The sequence below is a fragment of the Prionailurus bengalensis genome, chromosome B1 (assembly GCF_016509475.1).
Source record: "Prionailurus bengalensis isolate Pbe53 chromosome B1, Fcat_Pben_1.1_paternal_pri, whole genome shotgun sequence".
Classification (NCBI taxonomy): Eukaryota; Metazoa; Chordata; class Mammalia; order Carnivora; family Felidae; genus Prionailurus; species Prionailurus bengalensis.
In genome coordinates this window covers 40186803-40204048 of record NC_057344.1, presented here as the reverse complement: position 1 = coordinate 40204048, position 17246 = coordinate 40186803, and the positions used below count along the sequence as shown (strand labels likewise).

General features: G+C 38.7%; 1 protein-coding gene across 2 annotated transcripts; it reads right to left on the bottom strand.

Annotated features, from left to right (window-relative positions):
- Positions 1-1076: 1076 nt before the first annotated feature.
- CHRNA6 (cholinergic receptor nicotinic alpha 6 subunit) lies at positions 1077-16770 on the bottom strand. Of its 2 annotated transcripts, XM_043562887.1 has the most exons (6): positions 16382-16770; positions 14573-14712; positions 5700-5744; positions 4672-4781; positions 3592-4570; positions 1077-2252 (listed from the first exon to the last, which is right to left on the bottom strand). In XM_043562887.1, the coding sequence occupies exons 1-6, from the start codon at positions 16458-16460 to the stop codon at positions 2121-2123; spliced, it is 1485 nt and encodes a 494-aa protein (XP_043418822.1). In that variant the 5' UTR covers positions 16461-16770; the 3' UTR covers positions 1077-2120. The 2 variants fall into 2 exon arrangements, with proteins under 2 accessions (XP_043418822.1, XP_043418833.1); XM_043562898.1 differs by lacking the exon at positions 14573-14712.
- Positions 16771-17246: the final 476 nt, after the last annotated feature.

Sequence of the window (17246 nt, the reverse complement as noted above, 5' to 3'; positions counted from 1 at the left end):
ACAAATAGTGTATGATTTCAGTCATATAAGGTACCTAAAATACTCAAATTCATGGCGACAAAGTAGAATGGTGGTTGACAGGGGTGACAGGGTGGGGAGGGATGGGATGAGAAGTTGCTATTAATGGGTTCAGATTTCCAGTTTTACAAGATGAGAGAGTTCTGTGGATGGATGGTGATGAAGGCTGTACAACATGGTGAATGTACTTAATGCCACTGAAACATATCCTTAAAGTGGTGAAGACGGTAAATTTTGTTATGTGCATTTTACCATAATTAAAACTTTTTAAACAATGATATTAAATATTGATTTGGTTTAATACTAAGAAAAATGTATGAAGTAAATCAGACCCATTGTAAGAAAGAAAGATAAAATATAGATATGATCACAAATATGAGAGGCAGTAAACATACTTTAAAACAGAGTTCCAGCTCAAGTTCAAGACCTCTGCCTGGTACACCACAGAGAGCCTTATGCTCCTGGATAAGGAAGAACGAACATGAGGTAATAGAAGTTATGGAGTATCAACACAATGGAGATTATGCAATCATAAAAAGTATACTTCAATGTAGAGGCCATTTTTGGGCAACGGGCTTGAGCAATGGAAACCTAAGCAAGGCAAAAGGGCCCATGAGGACTGCCAGCCATTAAGTGACCCACCTCAAAATGGCCATAGGCCCTAATTGACCAATGGGCTGCTTACAAACAGGCACAGGTACCAAAAAAGAGAAAATTGCATATGTTCCCCATACCTCCTCATCTTCCAGCTTTAAATATGGCCTCTACCCACTGCCTCCTTGCAGACAGTCTCTCCTCTGCTGTCCTGCTCCCTGGCCCTGTATTCAATAAACCTTTATCTCTGTTGTTCTGCCTTGGATGAAAATTCTTCCACGGCCCGCACTGCCAGCCCCCACAAAGTCAGGACACCCCACATTCAAGGCTACGTAACATCTTGGAAAAATGTCGCCTGACATGTTTTGAGAAAACAGCAACATACAAAATTAGAAGGTAAAATTGAAGTGTAAAATTATGGGTGCACAGAGAAGAGGATGAGACGAGAAAAGGCAGAAATGAAATTAGTTTCTTTGTTAGGGTAGATTTATTTTTTTCTGCTTTGAAATACATCTTCAAAATTACAATAATATTTATACAACAAATATGAAGATAAATTAGAGTGGAATAAAACAGAATTCCTAAGGTGCTCCTTCTCAGAAAAGGTATTGCTCCAAAAAGGTACAAAATCACAATTTCTTGCAGAAGAAATAACTTTATTTGCAGTCTCAACTACAATGAACATATGGAAACTGCTGGCAAGAACAGACACCTCTCTGACCTGCCACAAAGCCTGCTTTATGTTTGCATGGCCATACCACATCATGCTCTCCTTATTTTGGCTGCTTTAGTTACATTCCCATGATACCTGGTCTTGGAGATCTTTGTGTTTATGACTTTTCCTAAAAAGCTGCAAGCACTTGGGGACAGAACCCATTTCTGTTGTGCTTGCAATGCCTAGCACAGTGCTGGGTTACCACTCAAGCTGCTTGCCAGATGAATGCTAACTTGATGCAGCCTGCTGAGATAGACTCTGACTACCTGCTATTACTTTTTGCCAATTAATATATCAAAAAGTGTTGAAGTGTGTGAGTACATCCCAGAGGCACGTATTAGAAAGCAAGCACATAACAGTTCCCAAGCATTGCAGATGCCAGCAAGGTACAAGCTGCAGAGTTTTGTGTCTGGCATGTGTCAATATAGTGACAAGTAGCATAAACTGGAGGTACAAGAGAATGCCTTTTTAGCATGGCTTTGATGTTGATTACATGGCTTGTTGTACTATGGGTTGTTGATGTCCCTGGAAGTCAAACATGTACAGAGAAGAGAAGCCTGTGGGTGCCACCAATTCTGGGCTCCAGTGTTATCAAACATCTTAAATGTGCTCTGTGCTACAAAGGAGGGCATTCAGCCTCCAAATTTGCAATAAAGTCCTCTTTTTCCATCTAACCATCAGCTTCAGTAGATGGGGGACTTAGGTGGAAAGTTTTATGTCCCTTTCCTCATGGAAGGGAACATAGAACAAATACAGCATCTGTAAGTTTCAAAAGATAAAAGGAAAATACATCTTAAGACTTTCCAGTGTTCCCCAGTAGTGGCTGTAGAAATAGCCCTGCAGTTCCAAACACACAGACAATTATAAACACCCAAAGAAATACTCTGTCCACCACCATGGCTACGTATTTCCAGTCGTCTTCTACCTGAAAGGCAAACAAAAAGTCAAAGCAATGTTAAAAAATTGAAACTAGGTAATATGCTCTGTTTCATAAATAAGCTGCTTCCTTTTCAAAGACTTCCTTGGCAATTTTTGAAGCAAATAGTGGTTTTATCGTGGTTAACCCATGTTGCCTATACAGTTCATAGAAGAACTTTTGTTTTGTCTGAAGAGGGTGGATACACATGCCCCTTTGGTGCCTCATACAGATGGCTAGAGAGTAAGCAGAATTCCACAGGTGACAAATGACTTTTCCTGCAAAAACCATTCCCAAGAATGCTGCTCAGCTCAACTTTTGTCATTGGCACCACTGGATATTCTGACACCTTGGCAAGTCTGGAAAATGGGTTTGAGGCAGGGGGTATAGGACATGAGGAATGGAGGACACTTTATCAGGAATAGGCAGCCTTCTAGAGCTCAAAGTCATGCTGCTTGTGGAGAGTTCATTGCATTTCTCACGTCCTTCCAGTTCCTGACCTCCAACTCATGCCTGAGACTTAACATCTCAGATTGTGTCTTGAGGGCCCTACCTGGTGGTGTTTAAGTCAACAACAACCTTCCCTCGATTTTATGAAGATGTTACCATGAAGGCACAGTTCTGGGCTCACTTGTCCCATGATGCATCCCCTCCAGCCCCTAATTTGTGACTTGCAGTCATAGTATCTTCCCCTGCACCAACGGTGTGGACTTCAGGTCTCAAGACATCCTTTCACCAGGAGATATGGATGCCAGCAGCTGCAGTATAAGGTCAAACCCAGACACCTGGCATAAGTTTTCAGATGCCCTCAGCTTAGGATATGGAAAATTGGCATGATTTTCTTGAGCTCTCTTTGTGGAGGATGGGAGACGTTCATGCTGCTATAGTTAGACTCTGGACAGCAAGAGCAGAATATGTTGATGCCAAGAATATGCCTGAGGTTCATTCAATAAACACCTAAATCCCTCTCAAGTAGAATAAGTGGGGTTGGAATTTCAGAGGACTCACTCTGCCTGCCCCCACCAGCCTCAGACTGCGGGCTGCTCTGCAGGAATTTCATCTGTCACTGTATTTAAGAAACAGTTTCATTAACCAAGCCTGTTTTGAATATTTATTTTAACTAGATTTCACCTGAGTTAACATTTCTGGAGGTGGAGATTTGCTCTGAGGCTATACTTTACTCCACCCAACCCCCAGGTCACTTCACCCATAACTGCATAATAATAGAGCTGGGTCTTAGAGTACTGTTCCCTGGCCCTCTTGTGAACAGAACTCCCAATGAAGATCTGATCTTAGGTCTGATCTAAACCAGCTGAGGGATGCCAGGCTAGAGGAGACATGCATTTACCTTCTTTGTTTCATTTTGGTTCTTCATGTTTTCTGCTATGAATTGTACACTGTTAATTACATCTTCAACATCAGACGAGTGCTCTGAATTTTCAGCCATCCATTGTAAAGGCTGATGACTTAATCTTCTCTTGCTGGTGGCAAGCTCACTTGATTTATGACAGTGGCAGCATTCTTTAGGAAGTTTGGTCTCTCTGCAATTATCAAAATTGACTTTGGTGGGCCTACCAGAAATGCCTTTGGAATTTTTATCTGAACTTGTCTCCTTCATCTTGTCCAGAGGCCTCTTCATCATCAAGATCTGGGGTAACAGCTGGAGGAAAACTGTCTTCACCCACTTGGGCATGGTGTGTGTCATTGGGGTGCGATAATGAATGTTCAACACAAACACAGTCACCGCAATGGACAGGGTGACAAAGATCATGGTGAACAGTAGGTACTCACCCACCAGTGGGATCACAAGAGACGTGGATGGGATGGTTTCCGTGATTACTAGCAAAAACACAGTCAGAGAAAGCAAAACTGAAATACAAAGTGTCACCTTTTCACCACAGTCAGAAGGGAGGTAAAAGACAAGCACAGTTAGAAATGAAATAAAGAGACAAGGGATGATTAGATTAATGGTATAAAACATTGGCAATCTTCTAATGTAAAAAGAATAGGTTATATCTGTGTATATCTCCTCACAACAATTGTATTTTATGTCATGCTTGTAGCCAGAGGCATCAACAATTTCCCATTCGCTGTTTTCCCAAAAATCATTCATATCCACTTTAGATCCAATGATTAGAAGATCAATTTCGGCTTTGTCATATGTCCAGGAACCAAATTTAAGGGAACAGTTTTGATGATCAAAAGGGAAAAAAGTGATATCCATAGGACAGGAACTCTTGAAAATAGCTGGTGGAGTCCAGGTTATCATGCCATCATATTTAAGAAGAGCTTTTGTCTTGCCTTCAACTTGGAAGTCACCAACAGCACTACAAAGTAAACCAGACACCATTAGTAACACCCCCTTGCCTGGGTCAGCATGTACCAAAGGCAACTTTGGAACAAGTCTACTGCTGTCAGAACCCCATACTTGTTGTAGAGAACGATGTCAGGCTTCCATATCTTATCTGCAGGAACACGAAGAGTCTCAATGCCATCATATTCCATTGGGTCCCAGCGCAATTTATAATCATTCCATATCTAAAGGCAATAGAAGTCAGTTGAATAAAAAATTCTTAGAAACTTACAGGGAACTTTCTTCCCATGTTAATTCTATGTCGGTTCAGTGTTTTGAAAAAAAAATAAGTTCTCATTTAAAGAATACACTGGAGGACACCTGGCTGACTCAGTTGGTAGAACATGCAACTCTTGATCTCAGGGTCGTAAGTCCAACCTCACTTTGGGCTTGGAGCCTACTTAAAAAAAAATAAAGAGTGCATTGGTTTCTATCAAAAGTTGGGATATTAAATCCATGAGGAATAGGGGGCTAGGCAGCTGGGCTGATTTTGGCAAATATAAATCATCTGACATTAGATAATTAACTATTGATTATTAATTAGCTGACCAAGGTTATAGACTCAACTTCCATGTTCCATAAACTGTATTCACACTGGAGTAGCAACTCATTTCTAATATCAAAAAGATAGTTCAAGTGTACGATAATGAGTTTGTTATAAATCTGTGTAAAAGATTAAGACAAGAAGGAAGAATGAAGTGGTATAACTGATAAAAACAACTGGTGGGACTCTAACCCACGTGTTCTCATGCTCAGTTCCTTACTTCCCTTGGCCTGGTGCAGCAGAGTCAAAGACTGGGCAAGCTTCTGACACTGGGGCTCAAGTTACAGATAAAAATAGGAGACTTGAGGGCAGAAACCGGAAGGGACAGGTCTCTATGTCCCAGAGAACTTTATCACTATGTTTTTACACCTGTGAAGTTTGTATCAAGCAGCTGTCCCAGAGCTGAACTCTAGGCTTTGGAGAAAGATTATAGTTTATACTCTGTTATAAGTTGGAGATGGAAAGAATTAATTCTAGTGGAATTTATCCATTAGACATTGTTAGGCTATCACACAAGTAAGACAGGTCCAAGAGAAGGACATGTGATGCAGACACATACGTGACGTAGCCACAGATTGGTTTCCATGATCTGGTTTACTTCATCCTGGGAAGAATAAATAATATTTTTAGCTTTAAATGAACTTGCTAATAAAGGTGGCTCTTAGAACAAGAATTACAACAAAAGAGAGCCAAATCTGAGTTATTCATACTAACAGAGGAAAGCAAAGAAGACTAAAAAGGCAACTTATAAAATGCATCCAGAAATATGATATTTTCACATCTGGTTCCAACTCTGTTGACTTTAAAAGAAAATGTGGCTTAAAAAATGTCTTTCAAATCTTAATTAAATCTCACCTCTTCAGTGAAGCCTTTCTGACCACCGCAGCCCATTAGAGGCGTCTGATTCCATGAAAGAAAGGAGGAAGAGAAGGGACAGTAGAAAAGAGACAGGGAAAGTACTGCAGATGGTGATAGGTATCAGAACTTGGTTCTTTGTTTTTACTGTATTCTTCCCCCTTCCTTGAAAACCTCCCTCTTCAACTGTGCTCACCACTCTCTAGGCTCTGAGTCCTGAGCCCAGTTGCCTTTTGAAATGTCAGCCTCTGCTCACCATGGAGTTTTCCAGCTGGAACCTGCCACTCCACTTCAACACATCTCAACTCTCATCTAAGCCATGCTGATTGCTTCAATTATTCATTATTCAAATATTTATTGAGTACCTACTATGTGCTCTATAAATTCTGGGACTACAGCAGTAAACAGGATTGAAAAAACCTCTACCTTCATGCATCTAAACTGTTAATTTGGGAGACAAAAAATCAATAATAGATATATAATATAATGTGTGATAGTTATAAGTCCTTGTGAAGAAAAATAAAGAGAGATGGAGTGGTGTGTGCATGCATACACACACACACACACACACACACATCTTTTTTAGACAGAATGATCAAAGAAAGCTTCTCTGAGGAGATTTAAGCAGGTACCTAAATGACTGAAGAGAGTCATACAGCTATCTGGAGGAAAAACATTTCAGGCCAATATCCCAAATACAATGTGTTCCTAAGCAGCTACCAGCCTTCAGTGGGAAAACTACTGAAGACACTCCAGAACCTTCAGCAACCTTACAGCACAGCAGCTTGAAAGCTATTGGGTGTTCCAGTGATCATCAGTGGGTTCCCCAAACTTACCAACGTTGCTTTATAATATACGTGAACACCCTCAGAGTAAATGAACTCAACTGTGGTTGACAGAGCCATGGCCGGGACTGACACCAAACTGCTCTTTTTCACTGAGCTGCTCTGAAGTTCTCCACTCCCCCTGCCAAGCTTCCGCCTTCAAATGTGTTTGTGTCTAGTCATGGTAAACCCCAGGGTTTTAAAAGGTCAACAAAAGGAGTTACAATCATGGTTTCTTATTAGTCAAGAAAAGCAAAATAAATAAATAAATAAAAATTTAAAAGGCTATACTTATCCATTGGCCAAGTATTACCCAAGCCTAAGGTAATTGCCTTCTGCTCATGAGAGGGTGATGCTGTGATCTATAAATTCCAGCAGGGGCCATGTCAGTAGATCTGTTCGCTGTCAATCAAGAATGGACTTGATTGATACAGTCATTGATGCATCCTCTTTGTATTCTGTGTTCACAGAACTAGTGTACACTGTTAACTAGTATTCAAAGAATTAAAATCTGTTGGCAATATCATCCTATCAATCTCTCTCTCTTTCCCCAACACTTCCACAGGCTGGTGAGGCTCAATGTGGTGTGGACATTCTTAGGGGTGTCAGCCAGCTTTATGGACCAGGACTTGGTCTGGCAAGTCTTGTTCTCCATGCAATTCTGTACCACACTGATGGTCATGAGCATTACCATCAGACAGCCCAGCTGGAGGAAGCAGGGACCTAAAATACCACTCCACATTCCTGAGACCATTGCTCTGTATCTCTTTCTTGGGAAAATAAATTAGTTGGCACCCTGCCTGTATTAGAGGATTGGAGTTATAATTTCAAAAGGATTAACTTCTGAAGCAGCAGAGATTGAGATCAGAAAGCCAGGTTGGCTACACTTTATAAGCCTTTAAGTTAGTCACTTCAGATAGTGAGGCCATCAAAACACTACACAGGGGCTTTGTCTTGGATCCTTGTTGGGGGGACAGCAGACCTACTCTTACATTGAAAGATCATTCACCCAGAAAACCTTCTGGCCAGAGTCATTCTGTATGTTTGCAGCACACTTCCATGTAGAGCAGCAAAAAAGCCCTTTGCTAAGGCTTTTGATAAGGGAGTTGGTAATTGCGCATCCTGACTGTCCTGCATCACAGAACCATCCCCAGAGCTCACCATGGCTCAATGACAATGAATATGACCCACAGGGACTTCTGGTGCCCCCCATGAGAACAGGTAGCTTCCAATACACCAATAAGAATAGCTATATTAATATCTGACAAAGTAGACTTCAGAAAAAAAATTACTGTAGACCAAGGACATTATATAATGATGGAAATATAAAATCACCAGGAAGACATAATGATCCTAACTGTATACACACCAAACACTAGTCTTAAATTACATGAAATAAAAATTGATGAAACTGAAAGAAGGAACAAACTCCCAAATATAGTTGGAGCCTTCAACACCATCCCTCTCAGCAACCAATAAAACCACTAGGGGGGAAATCAGCAAAATATAGAAGATCTGAAGAACATAATCAACAGGATCTAATTGAAATATATAGAGCACTTCTTTCAAAAGCACAGTACACATATATTTCAAGAATGCATGGGATATTAACCAAGATAAACCATATTCTTACCATGGGCCATAAAACAAACCTCATCAAATTTAAAAGAACTGAAACCATACAGTGTGTTTTCTGACTATAATGGAATCAAACTAGAAACCAACAACAAAAAGACAACAGGAAACACTCTAAACCCCTAGGAATTATACAACACACTTCTAAATAATCCATGGGTCAAAGATCAAAATGGGCTTAAATCTCAAAGGAGATTTTTAAAAATACATAGAACTGAATTAAATGAAAACACAACATATTAAAATATGAAGGTCATTGCTAAAAACAATGTTGAAAATAAAATTATAGCATTATATGCTTACATTAGAAATGAGGAAAGGTCTCAAATCAATAATCCAAGTTCTTACTTCAAGAAATTAGAAAAAGAAGCACAAAATGAGCCCACAGCAAGCTTAACGAAGGAAAAATAAAGATAAGAGTAGAAATCATGGGGCACCTGGCTGGCTTAGTCATTGGAGCATGCAACTCTTGATCTCCAGGTCATGAGTTTGAGCCATATGTTGGGTGTGGAGATTACTTAAATAAATAAATAAATAAATAAATACACTTTAAAAAAAAGAGTAGAAAACAATAAAATTGAAAAAGGAAAACAATAGAAAAAATCAATTAAATAAAAAGCTAATTCTTTGGGATGGGGACCAATAAAACTCACAAAGTTGTCTCAAGATCGACAAAAATAAAAACAGAGAAAACACAATTCACCAACATCAGGAATGAAATAGCTATCACTACAGATCCTGTAGCCATTAAAAAGAATAGACAATATGATAAACAGCTTTATTATACAATCAAATTTTTAAAAGAAATAGACTAAAACTTCAAAAACCACAAACTATCCAAATTCAAAGAAGATGAAATTGACAATCTAAATAGCCTATAGCCATTTTTAAAAATTGAATTTGTAGTTAAAAACTCCTGAAAAAGAAATCTCTAGGCCTAGTAGGTTTCCCTGGAGAATTCCACCAACTATGAAAGAAGAATCAATATCAATTTTACACAGTCTCTTCCAGAACATAGAAGAAGATGGAACAATTCCAAATATTTTTTATAAAGCTATATTACCCTGACACAAAATCCAAACAAAGATAATACAAAAGAAGAAAATTACAGATTAATGTCTGTCATGAACTCATCAATAAAATATTAGCAAAGTGAATCCAACAATGTACAAAAAGTTATACACCATGACTAAATGAGATGTAAAGCTGTTCAACATTCAAAAATCAATGTACTTTACCATATCAACAAGGTAAGGAAGAAAAATTATCTGATCATATCAATGGTTACAGAAAAAGCATTTGACAAAAATTCAACATCAATTAATGATAAAAACTCTCTGAAAACTAACGAATAAAGGAGAACTTTCTCAATTTGAAAACCTCTATAAAACACCTACAGCTATCATTATACTAGAAGGTGAAAGACTAAACAATTTTCCTTAAGATTGGGAACAGGGCAGAGATGTCCACTCTCACCACTCTTATTCAAAACAGTACTGATAATTCTAGTCAACACTATGCAATAAGGCAAGAAAAAGGGAAAAAACAGCATAGTTTGGAAAGGAAGAAATAAAACCATCTCTATTCGCATATGACATGGTTGCCTATATAGAAAATCCCATGGAATCTATAAAAATACTGAAACTAATAAATGATTCCAGCAAGATCTCAGGATACAACATCAACATACAGAAACCGATTGAATTTCTATATACTAATGATGAACATGGAGAAACCAAAATTAAAAGTACAATATTATTTTCAATTGCCTTAAATAAAACAAAGTACACATAATAGTACATGGACAATAAAACAAATATACACATAATAATATATGGACAGGATCTGCATGCTGAAAATTATAATATGCTGATGAAAAAAGAGCTAAATAAATGGAGAAATATCCCGCATTCATGGATGGGAACACTCAACATAGTAAAGATGACATTTCTCCCCAAATTGATCTACAGATGAATGCAATTCCTTTCAAAATCCCAGCAAGCCTTTTTGTATACATAGGCAGCTTATTTGAAGGCATAGGCCCCAGAACAGTGAATATAATTTTGACAAAGAAGAATAAGGTGGTAGGATCACTCTGGCCAACATTAAGACTTACTATACAGCTACAGTAATCAAGATTGTGTGGTATTGGTGGAGGGTTCATCACATAGATCAACAGAATAGAATAGAGGACCTGAAATAGACCTGAAATAGACCCATACAAGTATGCTCAATGGATTTTTCACAACAGTGCACAACCAGCTCCATGGAAAAAGGATAGCCTTTTCAACTAATGGTATTGGAGCGATTAGACACCCATAGACCAAAAAAGGAAAAAAGCCCAAGTCTCACATTTTATACAAAAATTAACTCAAAATGGATCATAGTCTCAAATGTAAAACATAAATAAAACTTTTAGAAAAAATATATGAGAAAATCTCTAGGATCTGCAATAAAGGCAAGGAATGCTTAGGCTTAACACCAAAAGCACAACACATAAAAGGAAAAAGTGATAAATTGGATCTTGTCAAAATTGAAAAGTTTGAGTGAAGGTCCATGTGAAAAAGATGAAAAGAGAAGCTACACACTAGGGTAAAATGCAGCTGACCCTTGAACATACAGGTCTGAGCTGTGTGAGTCCACTTACATGTAGAATTTTTTACACTACAGTGCTGTAAATGTATTTTCCCTTCCTTGTGATTTTCTTAATGACATTTTATTTTCTTTTACTTTATTGTAAGAGTACAGAATATAACACACGTAACATACAAAATATGTGTTAATCAACTGTTGATGTTATCAGTAAGGCTTCTGCTCAACAGTAGGCTATTAGTAGTTAAGTTTGGGGGGAGTCAAAAGTCACATGCAGAATTTTGACTATGGTGGAGGCCGATGTCCCTAACCCTTGCATTACTCGAGTTAACTGTATTTGCAAACCACATACCTGGCAAAGCATCAGTATCTAGAATATAGTAAGAACTCTCAACACTGAACAGTTAAAAAAGAAAAAAATCAGACAATCCAATTAGAAAACAGGAACAAAAACATGAGGAAACATTTTACCAAAGAGGATATACAGATGGCAAATAAGCACATGAAAAGATGTTCTATATGATGAGTCATTAGGAAAATGCACATTAAAACTATAATGAGATATTATTATATACCAAACAGAATGGCTAAAATAAAAAAATAGTGACAACAACAAATACTGGTGAAGATGTAGATAAACTGGATCACTTATATTATCGCTGATAGGAATTTAAAAGGGTACATTCACTCTGGAAAGCATTTTAGCAGTTTCTTAAAAAATTAAACACACAACTACCGTATGACCCAGCAATTGAACACTTGGGGATTTATCCCAGGAAAATAAAGACTTACATTCTCACAAAAACTTGTATCCAAATGTTCACAGCACTTTTATTTGTAACAGAACAAAACTGGAATCAATACAAATGTTCTTCAACCAACAAAAAGTAAATAAACTGAGGCACATCAATACCATGGAATACTACTCAGCAACAAGAAGAAATGAGCTATTGATATAATCAACAACTGGGATGAGTCTTTAGAAAATTATGCTGAGTGAAGGCACCTGGGTGGCTCAGTCGGTTAAGTGTCTGGCTTTGCTCAAGTCATGATTGCATCTTTCATGAATTCAAGCCCCACATTGGGCTGTCAGCACAGAGCCTGCTTCGGATCCTCTGTCCCTTTCTCTCTCTCCCCCTCTCCAACTCGTGCACACGTGCTCTCTTTCTCTCTCAAAATAAACATAAAAAAATTTTTTTTTAATTATGCTGAGTGGAAAAGCCAATCCCACAATGTTACATACTGTATCATTTTTATCTAACTTTCTTGAAACGACAAAATTTTAGAAATTGAAGACATATTAGTAGTTGCCACTGGGAAACTGGGCGAAGTGGGATCTTCCTATTATTTCCTACAACTGCATATGAATCTACAAGTATTTCAATAAACAAAAATTCAACTTAAAAAAACTACATTTCCCAAGTCTCCCTTACAGCTAGAAGTTGTCGATGATATAGGAAGCAGAAGATATTAGTAGGACTTTTAAGAAAACACCTTAAGGAAGTCACATATGTCTGTTATGTCCCCTCCTCCCTTCCTCCTGCTTCTTACGAAGGATGTGAATATGATGAGTGAAAATCAGCAGTTATCATGGACCATGAGGCAACACTGAGGGAAGAAACCATATGCTGAAATAGAAAGATAGGAACCTTGCTCACTGTCACCATGTATGGTTTATGCTTTTAGCATCGTGGTCTGTGTGATTGGCATCCCCTGGAGTTTTGCAGTGCCCAACCTAAGCAACTGAACACAGTGGTACAATCACCAACACCACAAAGCCACCTGGCGTTAACCTTCTAAACTTTTAACCTTTAGATTTCTGTTACACAAGAAAGAAATCAATTTGTTTTATTCAAGCCATGTTATTTTTAAGTTGCTGATGGCAACCAAATGCAAATGTCAAAATCTGTATTCCATTATCTCTACACACCATCCTCAGAACAATGTCCTGAAAGGGTGTATCAACCAGGAATTTGAAGTGTTGCTATATAGTGAAATAGACTGACTTCAGGTGAAACTTACTTTATAATACTCCACAGCAAATTACGGCTCCCAGCCCAGTAGGAGACCAGTAATCAGTACAACACTATTTGGGGGTGAAAGGGATCAGATTAGGTACCAAATAAAATGTTTTTTAAAGAAATGAGTATATCCATCTATACAAAAGAAAACTGTGACTTTTTTATTTTTATTTTTTTTTACCAATATGTACCAGTATATACATACTTCCAACCTGGGTCAGAAGCTAGAGGACCAGGCCAGGGTAACCTAGTCCACCAGGAAGCATGGACCGGAGAAACATCGTGAGCCTTGAGTTCACATCTGTAACTAAGGTCTTTCCTCCAGTGAACCTGAAGAACCACCACTGTTTCCTACAGGGCAAGTCTGGAAAGACAGAAGGTTCCTTCCCTATGCATAGGCTGGGACTGATAAGATGAAAGGGCCTCCCTTTGTAGTCTCAGGAGCTCTAGAATCTCTCTCTGGAGATGCTTTAGCCTCCCCCTACTTCCTGAGCCTGCCTATTCCTGGAATTTGGTTGGCAAGCCAGCGCTGTCCCCTCCTATGCTTTTGAGCCCAAAACCCTGCTCTGTGTTATAAATACCAGGCCCTAATACCTCCTCTCCCGGCAACTAGGGCATGAAGATTATTCAAAGGAAAGAACTGTAGTCACTTGTCCTTGAACATAGTAGCAATAAATTTAAGAACTCCAAATTGCCATCTGTTTTCTCAGGGCTGGATGGAAGCTATATGAAAGCAGGTGATTTTTTTCTTTCTTGCATAAAATAGAATATTTAAAGCAGTTCTTTTTCTTTTCTTTTTTTAAAAAATTTGTTAATGTTTATTTATTTTTGAGAGAGAGAGAGACAGAGACAGAGTGTGAGTGGGGGAGGGTCAGAGAGAGAGGGAGACACAGAATCCCAAGCAGGCTCCAGGCTCTGAGCTGTCAGCACAGAGCCTGAACCCATGAACCACTAGATCATGACCTGAGCCGAAGTCGGAGGCTCAACCGACTGAGCCACCCAGGTGCCCCAAAACAGTTCTTTTTCTATAGAGTAAAAAGAACATGAGCTTTGGAGTTGGACAGGCCTGATTAAGATTTCAGTTCCACCATTTTATAATTGTATGACCTTGGGAAAATTCCTTCCTGAGCTTCCCTTCAGCTATAAAATGCAAATGACAGCCACTAAGTGTAGACACAGTGACTGGTGAATAGGTGCACCATGAAGTTAACTCCCTCTGTATTATCCCTTCAACTTCCCCTTCACCTCTCTGTTTCATAAATTGGTTCTGAAAGCACTTCCAGAAAGACCCTGCCTTGATGTGAATAATTACAGCATCAATGTCTTCTTCCCAGCAGGAAGGCTTTGAAGAGCCAGCATTCATGGAGATGTGTGTTTGTTCATATTTTAAAATTTCTATATTTGCCACGTGCAATAACTGCGACAGTGTTCAGGAATTGGTCTGCCCGCACACCCACCCGAGTCAAGGGTTCTCCACGTACATGTGGTGAACTGGCAGCACTTACCACATTGGCCAGCTGTGTGATGGCCACTTCAAAATGCACCGTGACTGGTTCAGAAACGTTTTCCACAGGCCTGATGAACTGGTTATAATGAGAAAACAGTTTGTGAAAGAGCCTCTCTTCAGATGCACAGCCTGCAGAGCCTGCATGGCCAAGCAGAGGAAGAGTTAGAGAGGCCAAGAGGGTGTTCACAGATGGGGAGGTTCTGGCAGCTCCCATCGCCAGGCCACTAGGACAGTGGGGTGTCCCAGCCACCTGAGCGCTCCTGCCCCTGTGTTCTGTCCACCCACACAGGCTTCCCCTGGTGCCCATTGTACCTAGCCTCTCAGAGCCCTGAAGATAAGAAAAGTAATGCCTACATCCCAGAACTATTATGATATCAAATAAAATACTATTGTAAGAGCACTTTTACAAGTCTAATGCACCACAAATACAAAGGGACAGCATGAGCTCCAATTTTTGCTTATGTCATTGAAGATAACTCACGATCTTACTGATCTGGTTTTTAAGGAAGAGTCCTGCCTTTTCTGGTCAAAATGCTGATCCAACCACCTGTTTCTACAACCAACAAAGTGTTTAGCTGGGGAACCTCCACCAAGCAAACCGAAATAACTAGTAAGTTTATTAAGACCTTAGCAAGCCATATTTCTTTGTAAAATCTGATTCAGATTCAATTATTTAGGAGACTTGTGTCAAGTGCAAGGTTTTTAAGGCAAACTTATTTAATTGGTTTTAAAAGAATTCAATACTAGCTCTTAAATAACAGAGTTTTCAGTCACTAAAATTTACACAGTTTATGTCTGTATTTTTCCAAGAATGCATCAAAAGCAAGATACTTGCCTTCATTTGACATTATTCATTTCATTAATACCCCTCTATATTTTCCTTTATAGAACTCAAATTTGACATCAGAAAAACAATTCTACAAATTTCCAAAAGGGATTTATATCTTGAAAGAAAGAAGATTAAAGGCGCTGAAAACTCATTTGGCAAAAATGAACAAAAGGATAGCTGTTATATTACTAAATAAAGAGTCGCTGACAAATGCACTTGGAACCAAACTCTGAGATTTCATCAGGAAAAAACAATTTTAAATGTGAAATAGTACTCTTGCCACCATAATTAATAATGCTAGAAATATTTCTATGTAAAATAGACAATTAAAAAAATCCTCTCCACTACTCCATTACCATTTCCCCCTCTTTGAGATATTGTAGATAAACACTCTTTGAATCTTGAAGAACAAGTCCCCTGCAAAGCTAACATGGGAATGTGGTTTTCTGCAGCAGAACAGCACTTGTCTATTTCCAAGTCTTAACTTTTAAAATGAATTATCTTACTCTTAGGACACATTCCAGCATAGTAATATGACATGTTTCCCAAAACAAAGATGATCACCTTCAAAATGGAAGGGTTCATGGACTAAGTCTCAGCTAACAAACAAATCATAGTTGTAAAAAAAAATTAAATACAAATACAGATAAATCAGTTGAATACATCCATACCAGAGATGGATAGAAAACTGCATCACTATTATTACCATATTTTTTATTGGAACAATAAAATAAGATATGGTTTACAATGTTTCATTGTCTTCCCTGCACCATCTCCAAAATCTCATGTTCAGTGTTAAAACCTAACCAATAAGAAATAGGTTAATTAACAGTTATAACAGTAGTAATTCCTGTGCAGACCCTCTACATATTTACACAAAGAATATTTCATCTCTGCTCAATCAAACACAACTAGAAAAGAAGAATAAATATATGTAGCTGAAAAGAGAATATGAGATAAAGCAGAAATAAAACCTACCTTTAAAGAAAGGTATGAACATACACAACCAGAGACACAAACCAAAGTGAAGGAATCCCTGGCCCTCGCTGGTCAGCATGATTGAAACACACTTTGATTTCTTTTTCTGGTCAAAGGATTGTGGAAAACAAAGAGCTACCAGACAGCCACACGCATCAGACCTTTAAATCATCAGAGTCCCACTGCAATCCATGTGTGTCTTCCGTGAAATAAAAACATTCACAAACATAACACAGATGTTCCCAATATCAGAGACTGAGGCCAACAAAAGGGCAAATAAAAAGGACTCCATCTGATGTCAGATGAATCATCACTTTCCTGTCACCCTAGATCTCTTTCGTGCAAGAACAGTGAAGAAAAGCAGTGAGAGAACGCTAAGCAGGCAGGACAGAGAGAGGACGGAAAACACTGCCTGCCTTTGATCTTTCTGTAGTACAGTCTCAGCAGTAATCCTTGGGAGAAGGAACACCCATTTTGCGACCTCCAAGTCCAGGTAAAGCACGTGCTAGGTCCCAGACAGTATGGTCTGATTCACTGAGTTGTCTAGTTAATCAAGGCTTACCCTTGTTCTTAGAAAACTTTCCAAAATATGAGTCTCTTTTCCTGTCTTAATAGGTGTGGTTTAGAGAGAACAGCACTCATCTGATTTTGCCTGACTCCAGGGCTTCTAGTGTCTTGTCTTTCCGAGGTCAGAAATCACCATCCAGGATTAGAGATTAAGTGTCAGAATGAGAAGGATGAATACCAAACACAGGATGCCACCTGGACAGCCCTATATTTATTTAAACATCCCTGTCACCAACTGGTTTTCCTAGAAGTTTCTTTTTGCTTCTGTAAGTTCAATGTCAATAGGATTCTGGTAAGA